A 21,816-nucleotide genomic window follows, 5' to 3' on the forward strand; every position below is an offset into this window, starting at 1 on the left:
AAGCGATCTGAGCAAGTCCTGAAACAAAGTCAGTAATACTTATGAGGGAATATCCTTCGAATTGGGTGCGAAGCTTTGAAAATGTTGTCAGTTGACACTCGGAATATAAATTTCATTTTAAATCTCTATGATAATCTCAATTTAGCGACTTTGTTCCTTACTTTATAATGTTAAAAAATGAAAATGCAACTAAGGTCTCTATTACAATATTTTGCACACATACCTCTGCTAAGATTAGGCTTTGGAAAGGATTATGTTCCTGTTCCGACTATATAGCTTACGATTTAATTCCCTTATTTTGTCAGATAACTTGTGTGTGTGCTATTTTGGGCAACAAATGTTACAAGATTTTAGTTAGTTTTGATTAAATATTTAATATTTTAGTGAATAATTTGTATAACAACTTGAAATATGAAATTGATTTGATTAAGGAAGGTTGGAGGTCCCTCCCGCTAAGGAGATTAGAAATCCAATAATGTCATCCATTAGCTACGCCGTATTGCCAAAAAGTTTTAATGGTTTTGGGTTTTTAAGTCTAGAAAGTAGAACAGAATCGAGAACCGAGAACCAAAGTTGCCTGGGTTTTCGGTTCTAGATCTATGAATAAATTATTAAATCCCCCATTTTGGAATTGTTTTGAACGTTTTCTAAATAAAAAAAATCCACTTACATGGTTGCCACGCATCTTTCAAACGCGCAATCCCTTTGGCCGAACTTCATTGGAAAGACCAAAATTATCTGCCCCCCCAAATGAATCGTGTGTTGTGTAAGTCCTGATCCGATTTTCCCACTCGATTAATCCATTTTCTGTTTGTCAAAAAAAATAAATAATAAAGTGGGAGAATAAAGTAAGAGTAACTAATTCCCATGGCCTTCTTTTTGCTTTGGCTCTATCGTTCACAGGTCCATCGCGACGTCCATTGAGCGATGTCTTCCATGGCGACCCCTTCAAAATTCAATCGTATAACTTCCGGTATGCCGACAAGCCCGTCTACCACGTCCAGCACTACCAGCGACCACCGATTGTGTCGCCTCCTGTGGCGCCACCGCCCGCCAGGAAACCCTCCTTCGAGACATTCTACCTCAATCCGAAGTTTAATCGGGATTCGGAGTATACGCCGGTGAATAGGCCACCGCCGACCAGTTCGTTTAGCGAGTACCGACGCCGGCGATTCCTGCAGGACTTCAAGGCTGTGCCCTCGCATACGATGCGGCCACCCTTGATTACCATGCCGGATCGCCAGCGCAGTGTTCCGGTGGCACCGCAGCCCCGACGTCCACCCGTTTCGCCCACTGTTACGGATTCGCCTCTCCTGAGGACCTGCTGTTCGCGCGGCGAGTACCAGACCATGCGACGTGGCCAGAGCACTTGCTCGCTAAGGACCTGCCACAGCAATGGCGGCGGCGGTTGTCTGGTCGGGAATACTAGGAGCGCCTCCGCCACCACCTTCGATCGCGGCTCCAACGTCCAGCTGCAGAACAAGCGGAGTGCTTGCAGCGGCTGCGCCATCAACATAAACATCTGCAGCCTCGACCCGGAGTCGGAGGCGGACAACAATGTGAGCATCAAGATCGAGACGGATGCCTGCCTCCTCAACAACAAGGACATGGCCAGCTCGAAGTCGGGCAACAATCGCTCGGGTAGTGCTGCATCCCGAGCCACCGGCACATCCTTCGGCATTGACAAGCGCCTGTCCAAGTTCAACGTCAGCGAGACCAAGCCCCGGACCAGTCCGGACTGGGTGCGGCGTCAACGGCAACGGGAAGTGGAAACAAAGAGGGAGCAGGAGTTGGCTCGAGAGCGTCAACACCAGGAGAATCTGAAACTAGAGAGAGAGCGGGAGCTCGAACAGGAGCGGGCGTTCATAAGGCGCCGGGAGCAGGAGCGAGAGCATCTCCGTCAGCTGGAGCGGCAGCGGGAACGGGATCATCTTTTGGCCCTGGAGGCGGAGCGAGAGCGGCAGCGTCTGAGGGAACTGGAAAGGGAGACGCAGCGGCAAAGGGAGTACGATCGGCTGGTGGAACTCCAGGAGCAACTGCGTAGTCAGCACGAATTGCCACCGATGCGGGTGATGTCCACGACTCTCCCGGGTGTTCCATCGCCTTCTCGTGTTCCCATGACCTCCCACTTGTATACACGGACCTCGGATGATCGTTTGCCCGGAATGATGGCCTTTTGTGATGTGCCCTCACGTCGGGAGGCGAGAAGAGTGCTTCCGGTGCGCCATCAGGCCGCTGCTATTCCGCTACCACCGCCACCCGGCTGGACATCCACGCCCATTCGTTCTGCTTCACGGTCGTCCGTCGGACGGACTCCCGTGAACAGCTCTCGGAGTGGCACTCCTGTAAGGAATAGCAATCGTACTCCAACGCCTGTACGGAATAGCAGTCGAACTCCAACTCCCACCAGAAATGTACCTCCTACCCGGACTTCCACGCCCATTCGGAATCCCACTCCCAGAAATCCACTGGTTAGCCGAAATCACACCCCTACTCGGCAAATCGGAAACTCCTCCCGTAATCCCACGCCCACCCGGAGTGGCACTCCCTTGAGGAATTCCAGTCGATCTGTAACTCCCTTACGGACTGACACTCCTGATCGCTTCTCCAGTCGGAATTCGGGGCACCTGCAACGCAGTAGCTCCGGCACCTCCAATGGCAATGTCCATGTGTCCATGGCGACCACTCGGATCGTGTCCAATAGCCGCTTGAGCGAATCAAAGCAAATAAATGGAAATCCTGCGATTCTGACCCGGCTAAACAATGTCCCCATACGGATAACTACTTCGCGCTCTAGGGATCGGGATCTGGAGTTCTCCATGAATCATGTCACGATGGGGGAGCCACCGGCGGCGATGCCACAACCCATAACAGTGTTCCGGCGGCGCAGTTCCAGCAGTCAGTCTGGACAGGATGCCTGCCAGGTGAACATCAACGTGTATGCCGACAATCTGCGTAGGATGCGGATCTGAAGATGCGAAACTTGTGGAGTTCCACGAATGACTCTGCCCGGACAGATTTATTCCGGCCCTAAGCTGGAGTAGAACTGTCCTGGCAGTCATTTGCGTAATTCCATAATTCCTCTAAGTTTTTTTGAATTTTAAGTGTTTTTAAAAATAACTAAATCCTAAAAATAAAGAAAGTAAATTCTTAAAGAGGTAAACTGATGATTTCTTAACTTTCTTAGAGATTCTCCAATAGATTTTAATGATTTAAAAAATGTTGGATTAATTTTTTAAGAAAATATAAACCTTCTTTTTTAATTTTAATTATAAAATATTATTATTTTTTTTATTCTTAAAAACAAAACCATTAAATCAATGCAATTGCTGGCGCCTGCTTTTTGGAAAAATCATTAAACCTTCCCTGCTGGGAGTAGAGTGTTCCGAGGAACAACTCTTCGTAGCTCCGAGAGCTCTTCTTCTATACTTTCTTCCCAAAATCCGAAGATTTCTTCTAAGACTTCCTTTTGGATCATAAATTGCCTCCAACACGTAGTAGGGTTCTTTGGCTTTAGTTTTTCTAATCTTTTTAAATCTTTCCTAATGAAATTATATCATTTTACCCGTCAAATCGAACAAACTGCTCATCTTGAGAGCCTTAACTTTCCCAATCTATTTTTTTTTCAGTGTGCTATAGTGTAACGTGTGCAAATATTTCGAGGGGGAGGTGGTTTCTTGATATGGATCGGGGAGTTTATATTAAGACTATAGCATAACATTGAACAAGAATAACTTTTTAGTTTTCAATCGAAAATTCATATGATATTGCTGATATTGTTGGTTGTGGTTATGGTTACTTTTCTGCCTCTCTACTCCATATTTTTTTTTATTTTTATTTTTTAGTTATCTTTTTTTGTTCAATTTTTGGCCGCACTTTAAGGCGACATTGCATTTTTTTTTAATCGTTTCAATTCGTCGGTTTATTCGTCTTCATCGTAGTTCTGATAGGTGACATAACGTACCTGAGCCCGATCCCGTCCATAGATCAAGGACTGAAAGATAATTAAATTTATAAGGTTAGTTAGTTAATTAATTATAAAACAAAGATTACATGCTCAAGACAAATGAAACTCAGGCAGCGCTCTTAAATAAAATTATAAACTTTTATTACAAAATTAAGCAGAACTTAGTTCTCAGAAAAACAATGATAATGACTAATAATACGAGAAAAAATTATAAACTAAAATAGAAGCTAAGGAATGCCATTCTAGAGCCGCTCGCTCTCGTATCCCTCGTTCGTCCTGCCCGCCTCTGCATCCACATTCGCGGTGGTCGGTGGCAGGGATGTGCCATGCATGATGGCTGGGCAGGATGCCGTCACCTGGGAATCCTCTGCAGCGGCAGCAGCAGCAGCAGCAGCTTCGGCAGCGGCCGCTTCAGCCGCCTCCCGAGCCATACGTACCTTCTTTTCGTCACTGGTCGGCGGATTCTTGAGCAGGGTCAGCAGCGGGGCGTACATGAAGCACAGGATGGCGATTCCGAACAGCATCCACTCGAAGCCGATGCTCTTCACCAGCGATCCGGAGAGAGCCGGCCCTACGGCGAATCCCACACAGAAGGCCACGTCTCCGAGAGCGTACACACTGCCGTAGACGGCCGAGTGCCGGATGTCCACCAGGTAGCCCAGTTCCGGCATCATCGAGGAGTCCACCATGCCAATGGCAAAGCCCAGACCGGCATTCGGGATGATCAGATGGGTAATCGAGGTGGCCATGGGAATCTGTAGTGAAAGAAATATAAATAGGAAGGTTAGTTTTGGATGAAACCATGGCTTCTATACCCTGGAAGGTATCTATATCTTGAGGGAAGGATATAATCATTTCGAAACTTACAAATATCAAACATCCTCCGATGATAACCAGTCCCAGACAGGCGGCAAACCAGCGTCCAATCTTGTGTCCCAGGGGTCCGAAGAGGTTCGTGCCAATCAGGTAGCTGATGGAGGCGGGCAGAAAGGCCACGCCCTGTTCCCAACGAGTGGCACCCATGTTGTCCACCATCCACAGAGGCAACGAAGGCTCCAGCATAGCGATGCCCATGTTGGCGAAGGTGATGGCTCCGGCAGCAATCAGGATGTACGGATCACTGATCAGGCTCTTCAGGGATGGTGGCTCCGATTCGGCCTTCTGGATGGAAGGCTGCAACATGAACAGCTGGAGCAGGCCATCGCCCAAGGCCAGGGCAGCCAGGACCAAAAACGGAGCCGATTTTCCCACAAACTCGTACATGACGCCGCCAAAGGGTGGACCGATGAGGACGCCCAGGGCCAGGCCTCCGAGGGCTATGCCCATGGCGTTGCCACGCTCCTTGTCGTCGGTGAAGCGATCCGCCAGCATGCCCATGCCCGAGACCGAGGAGCAGGAGGACCCGATACCCTGCAGAGCCCGAGCCACAAACAGGACCAGGTAGGAGCGGCCAAAGGCAAAGACTAAGGAAGATCTTATTGGAGATGGGGATTTTTATTTCTTTAGGATGGGGAACTTACTCAAGGTGGAGAGAAACATAATCACGAAGCCAGCAAACATGGGGATACTATAGCCAATGCTGAAAGGTGGAAGGGATCATAAGGATGGCAATCATGGTGCTCCTAACCAAGTTAACTTTGTGCCAGAACCTGGCAATTACCAATCTTGCTTACCGGTGCGTCAGAGGTCCCACAATCGGATTAACCAGCAGCTGGACGAAGGCCTTGGAGGCAAAGAGCAGACCCACCTCCACCGTCTCCCCCACCAGCTCGTTGTGGCGCTCCTCCAGTTCGCGGTAGTAGGTCTCGTTTTCTGCCCCAGGAAAGGATTTCAAGGATTTTCGTCAGACTCTCTAATTATGGCGCGTTGGTGGGAATAACACTTACCCTCCGGACTCATTGTGGAGATCTCGAGCGGAGCTGCCTCGCTGCCATCTTTGTTGCAAGGACACGGCGTTGGCGGCGGTGGTGTGTTGAGGGTGAGCGGTGTGCGGGGGTAGCTGTCGAGCGGTGCGTCCGGATGTCGTATGTCGTACAGGAACTCGGGTATGATGGGCACTAAACGGGGTGGCACAAACATAATTTGATTGCAACAAAAGGCATTTGCTAACAATTAACCCAAAACGCTACGCTTTTCCCATTTTTTACCCTGAAGCAATTTTAAATGGGCTGCCGCCGCCATTTAATTGCGTTTGCCGAAGCTTCTGAGATTGTTGTTGCTGAAAAGTTTTGTAATTGCCTTGCCGTAGACGATGCCACCTAATTGAGTTGCAACAAAAATGGATGGGCTAGGAGTTGCTCCTGCTATCCTACAATAAAAAAATTGCGCATACGCCACGTTAACAACGATGCGTTTAATTGACTCTCCAACATGCAACATTGACCCATCCATACCACCACTCGCCTGGTTTCAAATTCAATTTGTTTATTGCATGCTTCGACTCTGTTTATATTTATTATCAACACCAACAAGAACCGGAGACTCGAACCGAAGAGCTCTAGTCTCTGGGTCCTGGTCTGGGTCCGTAATTGCATTTCCTGCCAAAGTGCTAGGCCAGGGTTACTTTTCAATTGAACAAAGTTGGTCGGCACTGGAGTGCCGGAGTGCTGGAGTTTTTCCAGTTTTGAGTTCAGGGAAGCGTAGTTTGAAGTATTGTTGGGGTAATTTGTTTGCTTGTGGACCCAGTTATTCGTGGTTATCAGACTGACAGCTCGTAACCATATATATGTACATTTATGGACTATACCAGGGGGGAGCCTAATGAGTGCCATTCATGTTGAGGAGTTCAACTGTGGCCGTGCCGCCACGTGCCTTTGCCAGAAAGTTCAGCGAAAGTGGAAGTCTCACCTGACCTGCAACCTCATTTAACTGTCACACATGTGTCATGTGGCCATGTGGCCATGTGGCATAACATCATGCCATTTGTTGGCCAAAAACCAACCCGCCAAATGACATGCAAGCGGAAATGTATGCAAATCCGAGAACATCAATTTAATTGGGGTTAACCACTTGGAATGCAACAGACCCCAGCGATTAACGAACGAGGAGGAGATTCCTATACACTTTTGTTGCCTTAGTAATTTCCAGTCCAGTCCCTCCTGCCAGCCACAACAACTCATTAAAATGTCTAACCTGGGCCTGTGACATACAAAAAAAATATAATTCCAAAAAAAAGCACGTGCAACCGGGGTCAGAGGGTTTGGGGCATGGTGGCATGGCAGCTTGGGGCTTGGGGCAAGCGCCGGTTTGGCTGCATTTCGCGTGTCGAAGACACTTAAGCCGCCGCAATGCCAAAACGAAGGCGACTCCGCCAGTCGGTAAACAAATAGTGATCCAGGGTTGCGGTAAAGCTTCGGGTTTCCGTATAATTTGGGACTTTTAGATTCATTTTTAAAGGCCATTTAAGAACATATATCACTCGGTAATATTATTGTAAGAGGACTTCAAAAACTGACTTTAAACTATCTTTGTTTTTTATATAATTTTTCCCCATTTTAGTTTCTGATTTATATATTTTATCTAAATTTTTCTGATCTCTGATCCTTTAAAGGGAATGTAAGAACTGTTTTTAAATTTGGTAAAATATAAAGACCTTTGGTTTTCTATACTTTTTAGAGGATTTTAAGATTTCTGATACTTTGAAGGGAATTCAAAAACTTGTACAGGTTGTAAACAGGATATAAAAATGGACTACTAACGGTCTGACTCTGTTTCTTTTATAGAATTCTGTTCCATTTAAGTTTATGATCTTTTATGCTACGATTTTTAAAGGGAATTATCTTTAGTGTTAGAACTACTATAGTGGTAGGTAAATTTTAAATAGGGGTTTTAAAGCTTATTATTCTTTTCTTTACTTTCTTTTCTAGAATTCTTCTAAGTATCTAATGGGATGTATTTTAGACATTAAACCGATTACACAGTGTAACAGTGATTCTGAACTTTTGAAGTGACATAGTAGGAATTGTTCATTGGGTCGAGTATATCACAAAACCATTTTTGAAATATTTCTAACACCCTCAAAATCTTGATTTATGGTTAAAAAACCGTTTTTCGGGACTTGTTTGCGCTTAAGAATTCCTGTACGCGTTTTTTTCAACCGATTTCAAAATGTTTGGTGTTTTTTAATAGTGAAATGTTGTAGCTTTTGAAAAAAAATATATCTTCGATTTTGTTAAACAAAAAGAACAAAAATTTTACATCTGAAACTGAAGTTTTCGACTTTTGTTCGTGTTTTTCGGCTTTTGATGCCAGTTTTTCGGTACAACTTACAAAAATTCGGCCGTTTTTGATACATATCAATGTTGTCTCATTAATTCTGAATAAAATGAGACAAATTTCATCAAAAAATAATGAAAATTGGTAAAGTTATAACGCTTTTCCCAAAAAGAGTCAATTCAACCTTGCGTGCGCTCCGGAGTACCTGTGTGTATAAGACAGGAATATGCTCTTCTTCTTATAGTGCTCCCATGGTTTTATTGACTTTTTTTGGGAAAAGCGTTATAACTTCAACAATTTGTATTATTTTTTAATGAAATTTGTCTCGTTTTATTCAGTATTAATGAGACAATATTAATATGTGGCATAAATGACAGAATTTTTGTCAGAAGAAAGCAATATACTCTTATTCTTATACACATTGTTAGTCCGGAGCGTCCGCTAGGTTGAATTGACTTTTTTTGGGAATAGCGTTATAACTTTACCAATTTTCATTATTTTTTGATGAAATTTGTCTCATTTTATTCAGAATTAATGAGACAACATTGGTATGTGGCAAAAATGACAGAATTTTTGTAAGTTGTACCGAAAAACTGGCATCAAAATCCGAAAAACACGAACAAAAGTCGAAAACTTCAGTTTCAGATGTAAAATTTTTGTTCTTTTTGTTTAACAAAATCGAAGATATATTTTTTTTCAAAAGCTACAACATTTCACTATTAAAAAACACCAAACATTTTGAAATCGGTTGAAAAAAACGCGTACAGGAATTCTTAAGCGCAAACAAGTCCCGAAAAACGGTTTTTTAACCATAAATCAAGATTTTGAGGGTGTTAGAAATATTTCAAAAATTGTTTTGTGATATACTCGACCCAATGAACAATTCCTACTATGTCACTTTAAAAGTTCATTCACTTTTGTCATTTTTGTAACACTGTGTTATCTTTCAAGTTCAAATTTATCTCCAAGTCAAGGTTGTGTTTTCAGTATCTATGGATCATGTTTTCCCCCGAAGGATTTCTAAATGTTTAATGTCTTAAATATAAATATTCTCTTGTGCCTTATAATGTGACACTTTTTCCTTTCCTGCAGCCCTGTGGCGTCCGCAGGTCACCCAGATACATCGATTCGCCTTCGATGCGGCGTCGGCGGCGTCGTCAAGCCAAACAGAAGCGGAAGCGGCAGTGAGGCGGCAACTGGCAAAGCAACCAGTCATCCACTGGCGACGACCAGGAAGAGGACGAGGACAAGCACGAGGAGAACGAGGACAACTCTTGTTTATTTGATTAATATGCAGAGGATTTAATTAGAAAGTGGAACGGTTAGAACTGGAGGAGCAGGGGAGAATGCGACCCATTTGGGAGTCGGCCAGCAGGCCGCTTTTCGTGCGTTCCGTGTGGCGGGAGGCGATCGGGAGACGCCACTTCATCCTCGACTACGAGCCGCGTCAGAGGCAGCGTTGGAAGCGCCAAAAGACGAGGTTGAAAGGTGGGTTCGAATCTCAAAGACTTCAAGCCGGAATATCCTTTAAGATATCTCATTCTTGTAGCCACCTATCAGCAGACGCAATCCTGCGAAATCTACCAAGAGTCCACTGAGGGCAGTGTCGAGTATCTGGACGAGTATCTTCTGCTGGACGCCACCAAGCTGACGCTGCAACAGCAACAGTCCTTGCCCCAAATGGGCGGTCAGAGCAGGCAGGGACAAGGTGTCGCCACGACAGGATCAGGCCGGGAGCATCGGCATCATAGCAATCGCCATTCCAAGAGACGGGCCTGGTTGCTAAGCCGAGGACGCACCTACAACCTGGACCATCATCTGACGGAGAATCCCTCCCGGCGCAGTTCTCTGCAAGATGCCAGCAGTGTCCTGCCCAGCACGGCCAACAATCCCGAAGAGCGTCTGGCGGAGAGAGTTCTCCATTGGCTGGATTTGGCTGGACGCACGGATATAGTGAAGGCAGCCGTTGAACCCCCAGTGCCTCCTGCCACAAGCAGTGCCCAGTTGGCCAGATCGGCTCAAAGGATGCAGAGGAACCATCATCGCAGTCTGAGCCTCAAACGGGTGGCCGCGTCGGCTGTGAATCATCACCAGCGATCGGTGGCCGTCAGGAAGCCCAGTGCCAAGCCAGCTCCTGCCCAGCCGGTGGCCACCAACTCGACTGCATCCACCTCCGCCTCCAATGCCAAGCCCATAACCATTATTTTCAACAAAGAGGGCGTGCCCGTCCGCCTCAATCGACCCGCCCGGAATATCGATCTGTGCGCCTTGAGCAGCAGTGCCAGTACCACGAGGAGATTGGCCGGGCAACTGGCCTCGGTTCGCCTGTACAGTGGAGCCTCGGCCTCGCCGCTGCCGGAGGAGACACGTACCCCGCCGCTCAGTAGCCGGGGCTTGGCTACCGCCGCCGCGGATAGCCGGAAGCAGTTGCACATCTTCATGCCCAGTCTGCCCAAGAAGGGTCTGCTGGGAACAGAGTCCGTCAGTGGTAGTGGCATTGGTTGCTCTGGCGAGGATGCCCTGAGCACCAGCTTCAGTGAGCTCTGTCAGCTTTAGTGGAAAGTTTAGTCCTCTCTTTTGTTAAAAATTATTCAAAAATAAAAAATAGTTGAAAGTATCCTTCAAGTTACTAAAAATGTAATATTTTATCTATTTAATTAAATATGTTTTAACTGAATTTATTCCAAGATTAAAAGCTTTGTCTTTCTTTTTTAATTACCAAAAGTTCAATGACACTTATGTGGTTCCTACTACTCCTATTATCCTCGAGTGTCCTTACAAAAGTCCCTAACTTTGTGCTAAGTTTGCCACACGCGTTTTATTTGAAGGCCACAAGTTGAAATATTCATAAAGTCACAAAAAATTATATATAATTAAAGGTACGGCAGAAATTAGATAGAAAGAAACCACCTTTTGATCTATTAATATTCCTAAAACTTCTTGGCCTCATACCATATTTATTATAATTAGTTAAGCCTTTTAGAAAATTGTATAAAATGTTTAATGCTCTGCAAATATATTTAAAATAACTTGACATACTTAATTTGACAAGGATTTAAATATAATGATTTTTGAAGCAAATCTTAAATAAAAGTTGTCATTTTGCAAAGAATCCCATGAATTTTAAGAAGCTTTCTTTAGAATTATGTCGCAAAGAACTACGGGCTTATGGTTTTAAATTATTCAAGACCTATACATATATTTAAGTTAAATATATTTCTCTTCAAAACTCGTATATACCCCTTATCCTTTGTAGTGTATTTATTGTCCTTTGGAGGACTACTTATTAATATCGTACAATCTTTTCTTGGGTTTATTGATTTTCGTTTTTGTTTCGTTGCCATTGAAAGTTTCTTTTGTTTTTTTTTTGGTGAGTTTATTTTTGGATTACTCCACAAAAAGAAGAACAAGTTGGCGGAATGTGCCACGCCCCTTTTCTTTTGTTTTGATTTTGGTTGTTGATTTTAAGGTTTTTTCTGTTTAGGATTTTTTTTTTGTGGGTGGGGTTACCAAGTGAAAGGAGCGTAATCAATGTAATTGTGGATATATTGCATGTTTGCCAAAAGAAGAAAGTTTGTGTTAAAGTTTTTACCTTAATGAGTGTGGCAATTTAGGCATGAAATTATAAGGATATTTTCTTTATAAAATAAAGACTTTAAAGGAAGTCCTTTTAGGCAAAAAAGTAACTTTGAGTTTCTAGAACTATTCCCTGGCAACTATTTTATTTTTTACAGACGAAACGTAAACAGCCGTAAAGTAATTATGGACATTACATATCCATCAGGATAATGGGACAACAAACTGTCAACCGTTGCGAGGGAGATTCCTTGGATATCCATCAAGCGGCATGCCATGCCATGCAACACTGCCGCCTGCCACACGTGGCAAGTTGTCATAGTCATCGTGTTATATTCTATGACTGACGCGTCGCGGCATTTAGATTCGTTTTCAATATCTATTCGTAATATAACCAAAGTATGTGAGTATCTCCATGCCAGGATACCAGGACATACCATATAGATGGTGGGGGATAAGCGAAAGGCTCAATGAGTCATTGCGTCTGGCATGACAGCAAACGACACCGAAAAGCCGCACGATTGTGACCTTTGACTAAATGGTAAATGGTAAATGGTAGATGGTAGTTGGTAGATGGTCTGGTAAACCCACCCATCCTTTGCCAGGAAAAACTTTTATTTTTCTGCCTTCAAGGCGAAAGACAAAAGGGGGAGCAATTACTATTTTGGAGGCAAAAACTTTTTGGCCGACGTCGATTCTGTTTTTTTCACTCTCCACAAAATGCGCAACAATATATACATTCGAGCCAAAAAATTGCACACATAACAGGCCAACATTTGGCTGCCGTGACTTATTCGCGTTTCTGCAACGGACGCGGCAGGTTCCTCTATCCGGGACTAGTTACTCCAAGTTACGACTTCCAAGTTCCAAGTTCCTAGTCAAAATAACAAGCAAAGTTTTCTCGCTTTCTGTTAAGACGCATTTTAATTATCCGGCCGTGGTATGTCCACCGATGAGGATTCTTTGGGCAGTCCCCTTAAGCGGGCCACGCCCACACCACCACCGGGCGAAAAGGAGCGGGAACGGCCAAGGGGCGGAAGGGCGGCGGAGCATTTGCGGCATCAGAAGAGCTTCGAGGCCAGGTACAGCGGCATCATCCAGAAGCAGATCTGGGAGACGAGCATCAACAAGGATGTCCTGGAGCGGCAAATGAATGCCTACTTTCCCTTCTCCCGAAGTGCATCGCTCTCGAAGGAAGGTGGCTCTGGAGGATTCGATCAGCTCCTTCCCTCTGCGGCGAGCGGCAGTCTGCTGAAGTCCCGTTCGGTGGGCACCACGCCCACCAGACGGCAAGGAGCCTGCCTGGATAAGCTGGACACTGTGGATGTGGCCATGACAGACATATCATCTCTGGGAAAATAGAGTCTCCTTAAATAAGGACGCTTCTGTATCCGAAGGATAAAGCAGATTTATTCATTGTGATGTCCGTAAGGTTGAGAGTGAATTTTAAACATTTTTAAATTTTTAGATTAAGCTAGGATAGGTTTAAAATTTGTCTATTTATTGTTTAACTAGTTTTTTGATCAATTTTGATTGGAAAAAGTCTCATTCATTTTAAACTATTATTTTTGTAAGAATATTAACTCATTTTCTTCTTAGTAAACCTTTAATTTTAATCTCTAAAAGTTATAATATAATATCTATTAAGAATGTTCTATAGTTTATTTTTATTAAGCTTAAAAATTTTGTAATATCCGTTTCTTAAAAGAAAGTGTCCAAAGAAAGCCTTTATATATCAACAAAAACATTTAAAAAATCCTCTTAAACAAACGTATCATAAAAACTAACCAAAACATACAATTTACAACCTTCAGTGTCTATTTTAAATATACATCTATTTGTATAAGTATTACTAAACATGTAAGCCCCAATCTCTGTTCCAAATTAAACAATCCAACACCATAAAGATTTATCCAAAGCACCCAACAATCAAATCTGCATAGTTCGGTGTCCATGTAAGAACACCCAATAAAATGGCCATAGAGCCAGGACTGGGGATGTTTCCAGGATCAAAGCTAAGCCCTATTTAAGCTACTATTATTCAATCTTCCTCAATAAAACAAAAGCTTATTGCATATTCAATTGAGTTTGGAATCGAGTCAGGGAACGGATAAGGCCATGACCCATATAAATAAATCTCCGCAGGATCCCTGGTTAAATCTAATTTATGGGAATATTATGCGATGGAAGGATAGAAGCGAAGAGGGTGACGACGTCCCAGAGTCGGGTCAGAGATCAAATGTAATAATCAAATGTATTTGCAGCAATTTTCGCTTCAGCACCTTGGGAAAGCACTTAACTGAAAATGCCTGAAGTCAGACGCTAAAAGCTCGGGACATTCCACCCCGACAGCTAGCGGAAAAGCAAAGAAAGGAACTTCTTCCTTGGAGCTAATAGTTTTCCCAGCTTTTCTTTCTTTTCCCTTTGACTTTCACTTCCGACCTCTCAACAAGTTGCTCGAGTGGTTCAGCTATTTTCCCTCAACGCATTTTTTCCTTTCGGGCCAACTTGTTGATTTAAATTCATGAACGTTTAACACAAAGGACATCTATTTTTTTTTCAGGTTTTGATTTTTCTTTTCCCACTGCTGTATTTGTCAGACTGAAGGATTTCCACTTAATGTCCATGTGTTTGGCCAGACACTTGACACAAGCACTTGGCCGTGGACACATCCCCCTGGATTCATTTGGTTTGGTTTTTCCCCTCGGTGGGTTTTAGTGTCAAACGCAGGACTTTGCTGGCCCAGCTCGGCCACCAGTGCGTGTCCATTTAATTGACTGTCGGACATCGACTGGAGCCACTTGGAGCTGCCCGGCTCAGTCTGGTCCATTGGCCATTGTTAATGCCTAAGCAGGCGGCACTTCAGCATTGATTAGTTGCTGGCCAGGACATGGTCTGGAATGGCCTATACCTCTGATATCTGAGTCCTAATGAGGATTCCTATAACAGGGTTACTTTAACAATTAAATCTCCATCTTTCCCTGTATTTTTTAGCCAAAGTATTGTTTCATTCTAGATGGCTACCCATCCTTAATAGAATGCCTCCCAGCACTCGAAGTGATGAGCTGTCAGAGAAAAAATCGCATTGACAGGAAAACGTTCATTAGCTTAAGTGGTGCTATGTGGTAATTTAATGGGCCCACTCCGCCAACCACAAACCAACCATCACCCACCCATTACTCCTTGGGGGAAATGGACAATTTCCAGGCGATTGGCTTGCCTGGCAAAGATAACCAGGACCCCGGGGAGATAAATGTTCATGAAATGCTAATAGTCTCCCGAGAAAATAGATTTATTCGAGAATGGGGAATAGAAATAAAAGGTAAGACTCACCCACGGTGGTCAACAGCATATTGTCCAGGAGCAGAGCTATGGCAACAATGACAAGGACGAGCCGGTTAGATCCACGCCAGCTAACCATCCAGGACTTGGCGGCGGACCAGGACCCGGCAGCGCGTGGATCCTCCTGCCTGTACTGATCCGCCGGCGGTGGCTGGCGTCCACCAAACGATTGCGACTGGTAAGTGGGTGGTGGTGGGGGCGGTGGCTTCTCCTTGCCAACGCCCAGAATCCCACAATCCTGCTCCATGTTGCCATTCTGTTGATTGCTGTCCAACTGTTGCTTGAAGGGATTTTTGCTGGGTGTATTGCTGCTGTCGCCGGAATGTGCTTGCTGCTGTTGTGGTTGATTGTTGGAGTTTATGGAAAAGGAGGTGGTTTCGCTAATCTCCGACTGCTGCTGCTGCTGCTGCTGTGCTGTGCTCTGCGTGTATTTTCTAGGTCCACCATTGCCCGCATCGGTCGATGATTGCATTGCGTCGTTAGCCGCTGGTTGCTATTCATAATCCAATAAAAATAAGGGGGAAAAAAATAAGAACAGAAGTCCCTGATTAATTCTAAGCCGATTGTCGTTTTTAAAATGTAATCAAATTGTAAGCAGCTTGCTTCCAGATCCCACGCTCGCTTTATGCCTCAATGATTTTCGCTAATTAAAAATAAATTGCATGTCTTGGGTGTTTAAATTAAAATGTTTCTTTCGCACGGCAACTGGCATCTAATTGAATCATACGTAATTTAAATATTTATTTAATTGCCAGTCACTCGACACCCCAACACCCATACACTCCCTCACTCCAAAGTCAACAGGGCGTATGCGCAATATTTGTGACTTTTGATTTTCCGTTGCCTACTGCCAGGCGCGTAAATTGAATTTCCCAAAACATAATTCGTTTAGGAAAAGGACTCTCCCAAACTTTGACTTCTTTAAGTTTCCGACTCGAAATGAAATTAGCCCACAATTAAAAGAGACAAAGAGGTTGGCCTTCCTTCTTGTAATTGAAGGAAGCGACAAAGATGAATCAAGTCTTCCGCCAAACTATAAAGAAATTGTAATTGATGCCTTGTCTTGGCGTAGCAATTGATTGTTTATGACGACAATACGTCTATGGATGACAATTTGTGCCTCACAAATAGATTGAAAGTGTTTGATAAATGGACGCTCGAATTCAAAAAGCCCGTCAGAAAACACAGTGCAGCTACGAATTTGTTATTTAAATTGATTTAATCAACTTGAATTAGCTTTAGTAGCTAAAAATTGTATCTTTTTAATTATTAGTTGTATTCAGTTAAGCGGTGGAAAATTAATGGGAGTTTTTTGTAAACTAAATGGATACAGCTGGGTATCTATTTTACCTGAAAACTTTACTTTATTGAAGGACTATATATTCTCTCCACTCTGTAGGTTAACCCTTCCACTGGAGTAACACTTGCACTAATGATCTGAAACCACCACCGGACCTTGAGTATTTATAGAACTCTGATACTATATATCGGATCATCAGCAGATATTTGTGCACTTTACGCCACAGAAATCTCAATTAGCCAGTGATTCAAAAGTCAAGTGTGTTTTGCATTCAGGAAGTAAATGATTTTATCTTTTAGATTGCACTTTCTCTCTCTGGCAACGAGATCACTGAATTGTATACTTTTTTTGGGGGGATTTTTTATTCCGCGATTTCCACCGACAAGTCGACAATCTCAATTCAAACTAAAAACAGTGGCCCACGGCCCGGGGTTTATTAAACAAATTCATCATATTTTTTCGCAAACTTTGCTAATTTTTTGTTTTTGCTCGGAGAGAGAATTCCCGGAGCGCTTTTCGTTAGACAATTTTTGCATTTCAAATGAATGCACAATGAAAAGTGTGTAAAATACATTTTAATAAATATTAATTAACAATTGGCATGCAATTTCGGATTTATGGCCGTGAGAGAAATCAAACTAAAACAAAAGCTTAGCTTTATAAATTATGCTAATAGATTTTCCTATCGGGCTGATTTCGTTTCTCGAATTTTTCCAAAAAGACACAAATTTTAATTTAAAATTTAACACTAGAACTGGCATTGCGTTTTCGTTATCTCTGTTATAATAAAATATCTAATGAATTATAGGTAGAGTTTGCTCTTTTGAGGTAGAAGCTCTAATACCCTAACAATTTTGCAATTAAAAGTGTAATTATTTCATATATAAATTGGAATTTAATGGGAAAATAGACAATGATTTGTTATGGTAAAGATATTGGTCATATTGTGAGTATAGTATATGGAATTCTTCGGATAGTTTAGACTGCCTCCCTGCAAGTGCGATGAGATGCGGCGAATGCGATTGTTTAATTCATTATTTATGCTCTCTCAGATATTTCTTTAGATTCTATTGTCGCTGCTAGTAATCTTTTTTTTTTGTTTTTCAATTGTTGACTTTGTGTTAATTGCACAAGATTTTTCAACTAACCGACGGTCAAAATTTGAGCAGCTTCTAAGCTGCTTCATCGACACGCAACTTTATTTAAATTGTGCTCATTTTTCAGATTTTTATTAATTAAAACCAAGCCCGAGCTTGAGCTTGAGCTTGACATTGAAGGCAGAAGATTGAGAAGAGACCTCCTCAGCTTGGATTGTTTATTGTTCCCATCAAGGCATATAAACTGGTTTTCCTATATAATCAGGCAGGAATTGAAGTCAAAGCCCTTCGGACTTGGTTTTTATTTTCAAATTCAATTTCCATTTCCATTTAATTGCTTTACAAATTTGCTGCCAACTGCCTGCAACCATTTACCGATTATTTTATTACCTATAATTGCAGTGTTTTTATTGCAATACGGTAGCTACTTTACAGATCCAGATACAAATGTATCTGAGGCGTGTAAATGAGACCCCCTTAAGCTAATTAGTTCAAATCGAGATGAAAAACTAGAACGTGTTCAAGTGGAGAACACTTGTGGAGGGCAAATCTTATGGGGTATAGATTTTTAAATTCCAAAAAGTATAGGTAACTCACCCAAATTATTTGCTATTATAGGTCCTGGCGTCCTGTTCCTTTTCTGTGGCAAGCTTTTTGGGGGTGGCGGTTTGGGAAGGACTTAGTGTCTGGGCCTGTTCGAAAAATCTATTGCAATTTTACGGTTGATGTTGCTAGGTGGTTGTTCCAGCCGGATTTTGTTGTATTATTATTATAATGTATTTTTATTTTGTTGGTGGGTGAGGTTGTGCGTTGTTGGAGTGTTCCTGCGGGCGAATTATACAGAGAAAAAATGAAGTCGTTTAAGTAAAGAAGCTTGAAGCAGATTTGTTATGTCTCCGGTGGCCCAGCGGTGGCCCGGTGGCCACTTGTGGCATTTGTGTTTCGTGATGCCACTAGACTGGGTTTCCTTTGTGGCGAGTGTTTGCTCTTCAGATGGCTGGAAGCAAGACAAAGGCAGGGATTTGGCCAAAGAAGCTATTAAAGAATACATTTTTAAAATTTATATTTTAACTAATGGCTTTTATTCCGCACAAGTTGGTAATGACTAAAAAAAAAGACTTTAAATACAACATTTAATCACAATTATATTTGTGCACAAGAGTCGGATAAAAAACTGAATGAGATTGCGGCTATTTGTCCAAAGTAAATAAAGAAAAGTAAATGGTATTTACATCAATATTTGTTAATACTTTTATTTGCTCTGTATTTTTTTTTTTGTTGTGCTTAACCACCATGTTGGTTGGATGTCCAACCAAGCAAGAAATATTGTATGTCCCCCGGGCTGGATTCAAATCGATTAATAAATAAATACATACGAAGGTATTCAAAAGTAAACAGGCTTTTTTGTAGCGGCTTTAAAATGCAAATTTCGATTGAAACTTGATTGATTTGCGGGGCAATAATGAGATAGAATGATTTGTATATTTTTAGATTGATAAATTGCGATTAAAATGAGGAAATTATTGAAAAAACTTACACCCTTTTCTCTTTAAAATTTTCACATATTTTTTGCTGGTTTTTGTTGGCTGTTTTGCTCCTTAAATTTCAACGATCTTGCAACACACGACGCACATTTATTAAAATTTGATTTTTTAATGGAATTTAGTTGAGAATTTGTTGCTCGACAAACCAAATTAAACTAAAGTAACGGTAACTGGTGGTAAGTGAGTAGGTGCCACAAGTGTCTGGTGCTGAGGCTGCACTGCGAGAGTGGGAATCGGCACGTCCATCAGCCACGAGATCTCATCTCGCACTGAACGCTGCCGGAGATGCGTTCGCATCAGCGGCGCACGAGGCAAGCCGGCGACGTCGACGGCGACAGCGACGGCTACCGACTGCGCCCAGGATGTGGATGTGCCAGTGGAAAGTGCCAAAGGAGTGCCACAGGCTCAACCAGAAGCAGAAACCGAACAAGAAGAAGAAGAAATCAGACGAAGAAGCAGGCGCGGCAATGACAGCATCAAGTGGCGCCGGCAGCGCAGTCACCAGAATGACTGCCACTTGTTGTCTGCTGCTGCCTGTTGCAGTATATCCTTTTACATAACAAAAAAAAATAAATATTTAAATTTGAAAAAAAATATTAAAAATATTTTATAAATAAACTAATAAATATATTTTTCATTAACTTTATCTATGGAATATATGTATGTATATAACCCCTTTAATTTCTCTCACTGCATTTATCCGTTCTCCCGTTATTTTTGCACTGTCTTCCCTTTCTCCATCTTCCTTTCTTCACACTTCCTCGCTCCATCTCTCTTCCTCTGCATATTGATGAAAACTGCCAACGGCAATGATTCTGCTCAATTGCCTTCATTGTGTTGGGCTTTCAGCCACACACACACACACATACACACACATATGTGGGTCCTTTACTGTTTGATTTTATTTTCACTGTCAATTGCGTTACGCCTGTAAGTATGCAACGCGTTTTGGGGTTGCCTCTCATGGAGAACATATTATGCCTAATTGATTTTCGCTTCTTAAGTGGCAATTTTTGGGGGGGGCGGGGTTTTGTGGCAGGGGTTGACTTTTCCCAAAAGTCCAATTTCCAATTTAAGACGTTGAATTTTCCATTTTCTAGGATTTTAAGGATTTTTTTTCTATTTGGGTATTCCTTTTTAAAGACTTCTGTAGGAAGATATACTTCGACTTTTGTTTAATAAAACTTATATAACTTCTATAGATCTTATTTTTTATGTATCTTTTTTAGATCTTAACCTCAAGAATGTATTATTTTAAACGATTTGCATCTTTAATTTGAGGGTCTAAAAGTTTTTAATACACACTTTATGTAATTTATGTAAATATATTTATATATCCATATGATTTTTGTCATAACGAGGTCACAATCTTATTATCCGCCAAATGTAACAGGTGTAACATACACCCCCAGGACATTGCCCTTAAAAAGGACGTGTTGTTGCACAGATTTTGCCAATTTCCGGTTGCCGGCAAGCCAAACCACCTGATGGAGTTTCGAGACAAACTTACTTCGAAGAAACTTTCAATTAATCCATTTCAGATGTTTTTTTCTCTTTTTTAGCACTCTGGAGACAAGAATGATATATAATTCAAGTACAAGATACAGATACCGAGATGCTGAGATACTGAGATACGAAAGGCTAAGAAACTCGGTTGGACCGCTGCGATTGGAAAACGACACGCGACTGAATCGAAGATAATATGCCAGAGACCGGAGTCACAAAACCGAGAGCAGAGGCCGGACCCAGAAATATTTATAAGCATTAACGATGATTGTGTAGCTTTGCGATCACGTCTAGGGCCTGAAATTTGCATATAGAAGTGAAGATATAAAACCAGAAGCAAAACGAAACAAAATTAAAAGAGTGGATGACAATATTGAAACATGAACAGGTTAACCGGATGAAAAAAAGTCAAAAGTGGGATGGGTTTCGACCTTGAAGGCACAGATGGAGAAACCTATATTCAAGGTACTATGAGAAGTCTAGAATTTATATCTCAGGTTTTATTATAAGTATTTTTTTAATATATTACTCAGAAACCAAAACCAGAGTCCTTCTAAAAAGTTCTCTTTGGAAAATTCTTTACGGAAACCTTCTAGAAAATATCCTAAAAGCCATAAAAAATAAAAGGAGGAGAGTTCCATTGAAGTGTTAAAGTGGCGACGCCAGAATAACTTCAAAGTTAATGGACTAGAAATCGCCCAGGACTGATGGCCTTAAATAATAAAATAAATGCAGGAATGCTTTTGTGCCACAGGATTAGGCCGGGGCTGGAAAAAGGCTCAAGTGGTCACAGTTTCCATTTCGATGTGGGGCTTGACAAATTGAATTTGCCACATATGACAGCTTAACTTCATATTCTGGGGGTTAAATCGATGACAAATGTGGTTGGATAAGCGTCCCCAAAAAAATTCAAAAAAATATCTGATGCGGGTCATTTCGATGACAATCTCTCCCCTCTGGGCTTCTGGTCAAGTCTTATCAGAGACATATGTGGGAAAACAGGGAAAAACAGAGTGGAAAACGGAAAACTCATTCGTCCGCAAATGTTTAATTTCCTTTTGTTTGAAATGCTACACACAATCCTCCAGAGCCAGAGCTGTCATTAGCATTTCGCAAAATCTATTTAAAATTTACGAGTGCGAGTTGGTCCCCCCTTTGGCCAAAAGCCAAAGTTCAAATGTCATACGTTTGTTGGTGGAAAGTATTTTTCATTTTCCACCCAGAGACACCACCGATAATCCCAGTTAGGGGGTGGCGGTTGTGTCGCAT

At 42.4% G+C, this 21,816-nt stretch overlaps 4 protein-coding genes across 8 annotated transcripts; 3 read left to right on the plus strand and 1 right to left on the minus strand.

The window, feature by feature from the left end:
* The first annotated feature begins 555 nt into the window (after window positions 1-555).
* LOC6496536 (serine/arginine repetitive matrix protein 2) lies at window positions 556-3,157 on the plus strand. The gene is made up of 2 exons (XM_001961057.4): window positions 556-766; window positions 904-3,157. Exons 1-2 carry the CDS (start codon window positions 751-753, stop codon window positions 2,970-2,972), a joined length of 2,085 nt encoding a protein of 694 aa, XP_001961093.1. The 5' UTR covers window positions 556-750; the 3' UTR covers window positions 2,973-3,157.
* Window positions 2,926-20,759, minus strand: LOC6494043 (synaptic vesicular amine transporter). Of its 4 annotated transcripts, XM_001961058.4 has the most exons (9): window positions 19,035-19,420; window positions 18,095-18,321; window positions 15,092-15,593; window positions 5,854-6,024; window positions 5,641-5,779; window positions 5,488-5,546; window positions 4,835-5,430; window positions 4,405-4,722; window positions 2,926-3,994 (listed from the first exon to the last, which is right to left on the minus strand). In XM_001961058.4, exons 3-9 carry the CDS (start codon window positions 15,570-15,572, stop codon window positions 3,923-3,925), a joined length of 1,836 nt encoding a protein of 611 aa, XP_001961094.1. In that variant the 5' UTR covers window positions 15,573-15,593; window positions 18,095-18,321; window positions 19,035-19,420; the 3' UTR covers window positions 2,926-3,922. The 4 variants fall into 4 exon arrangements, with proteins under 4 accessions (XP_001961094.1, XP_032307009.1, XP_014762601.1 ...); XM_032451118.2 differs by lacking the exons at window positions 2,926-3,994; window positions 19,035-19,420 and adding an exon at window positions 20,552-20,759 and having other exon boundaries at window positions 4,085-4,722; XM_014907115.3 differs by lacking the exon at window positions 2,926-3,994 and having other exon boundaries at window positions 4,085-4,722.
* Window positions 9,097-12,162, plus strand: LOC6496537. Of its 2 annotated transcripts, none has more exons than XM_001961059.4 (3): window positions 9,097-9,156; window positions 9,275-9,670; window positions 9,732-12,162. In XM_001961059.4, exons 2-3 carry the CDS (start codon window positions 9,529-9,531, stop codon window positions 10,736-10,738), a joined length of 1,149 nt encoding a protein of 382 aa, XP_001961095.1. In that variant the 5' UTR covers window positions 9,097-9,156; window positions 9,275-9,528; the 3' UTR covers window positions 10,739-12,162. The 2 variants fall into 2 exon arrangements, with proteins under 2 accessions (XP_001961095.1, XP_044571665.1); XM_044715730.1 differs by having other exon boundaries at window positions 9,109-9,215.
* Window positions 12,293-13,937, plus strand: LOC6496538. Its single transcript, XM_032451121.2, has one exon. The coding sequence runs from the start codon at window positions 12,701-12,703 to the stop codon at window positions 13,118-13,120; it is 420 nt and encodes a 139-aa protein (XP_032307012.1). The 5' UTR covers window positions 12,293-12,700; the 3' UTR covers window positions 13,121-13,937.
* Window positions 20,760-21,816: the final 1,057 nt, after the last annotated feature.

Source organism: Drosophila ananassae, chromosome 3L (genome assembly GCF_017639315.1).
Source record: "Drosophila ananassae strain 14024-0371.13 chromosome 3L, ASM1763931v2, whole genome shotgun sequence".
Taxonomy (NCBI): Eukaryota; Metazoa; Arthropoda; class Insecta; order Diptera; family Drosophilidae; genus Drosophila; species Drosophila ananassae.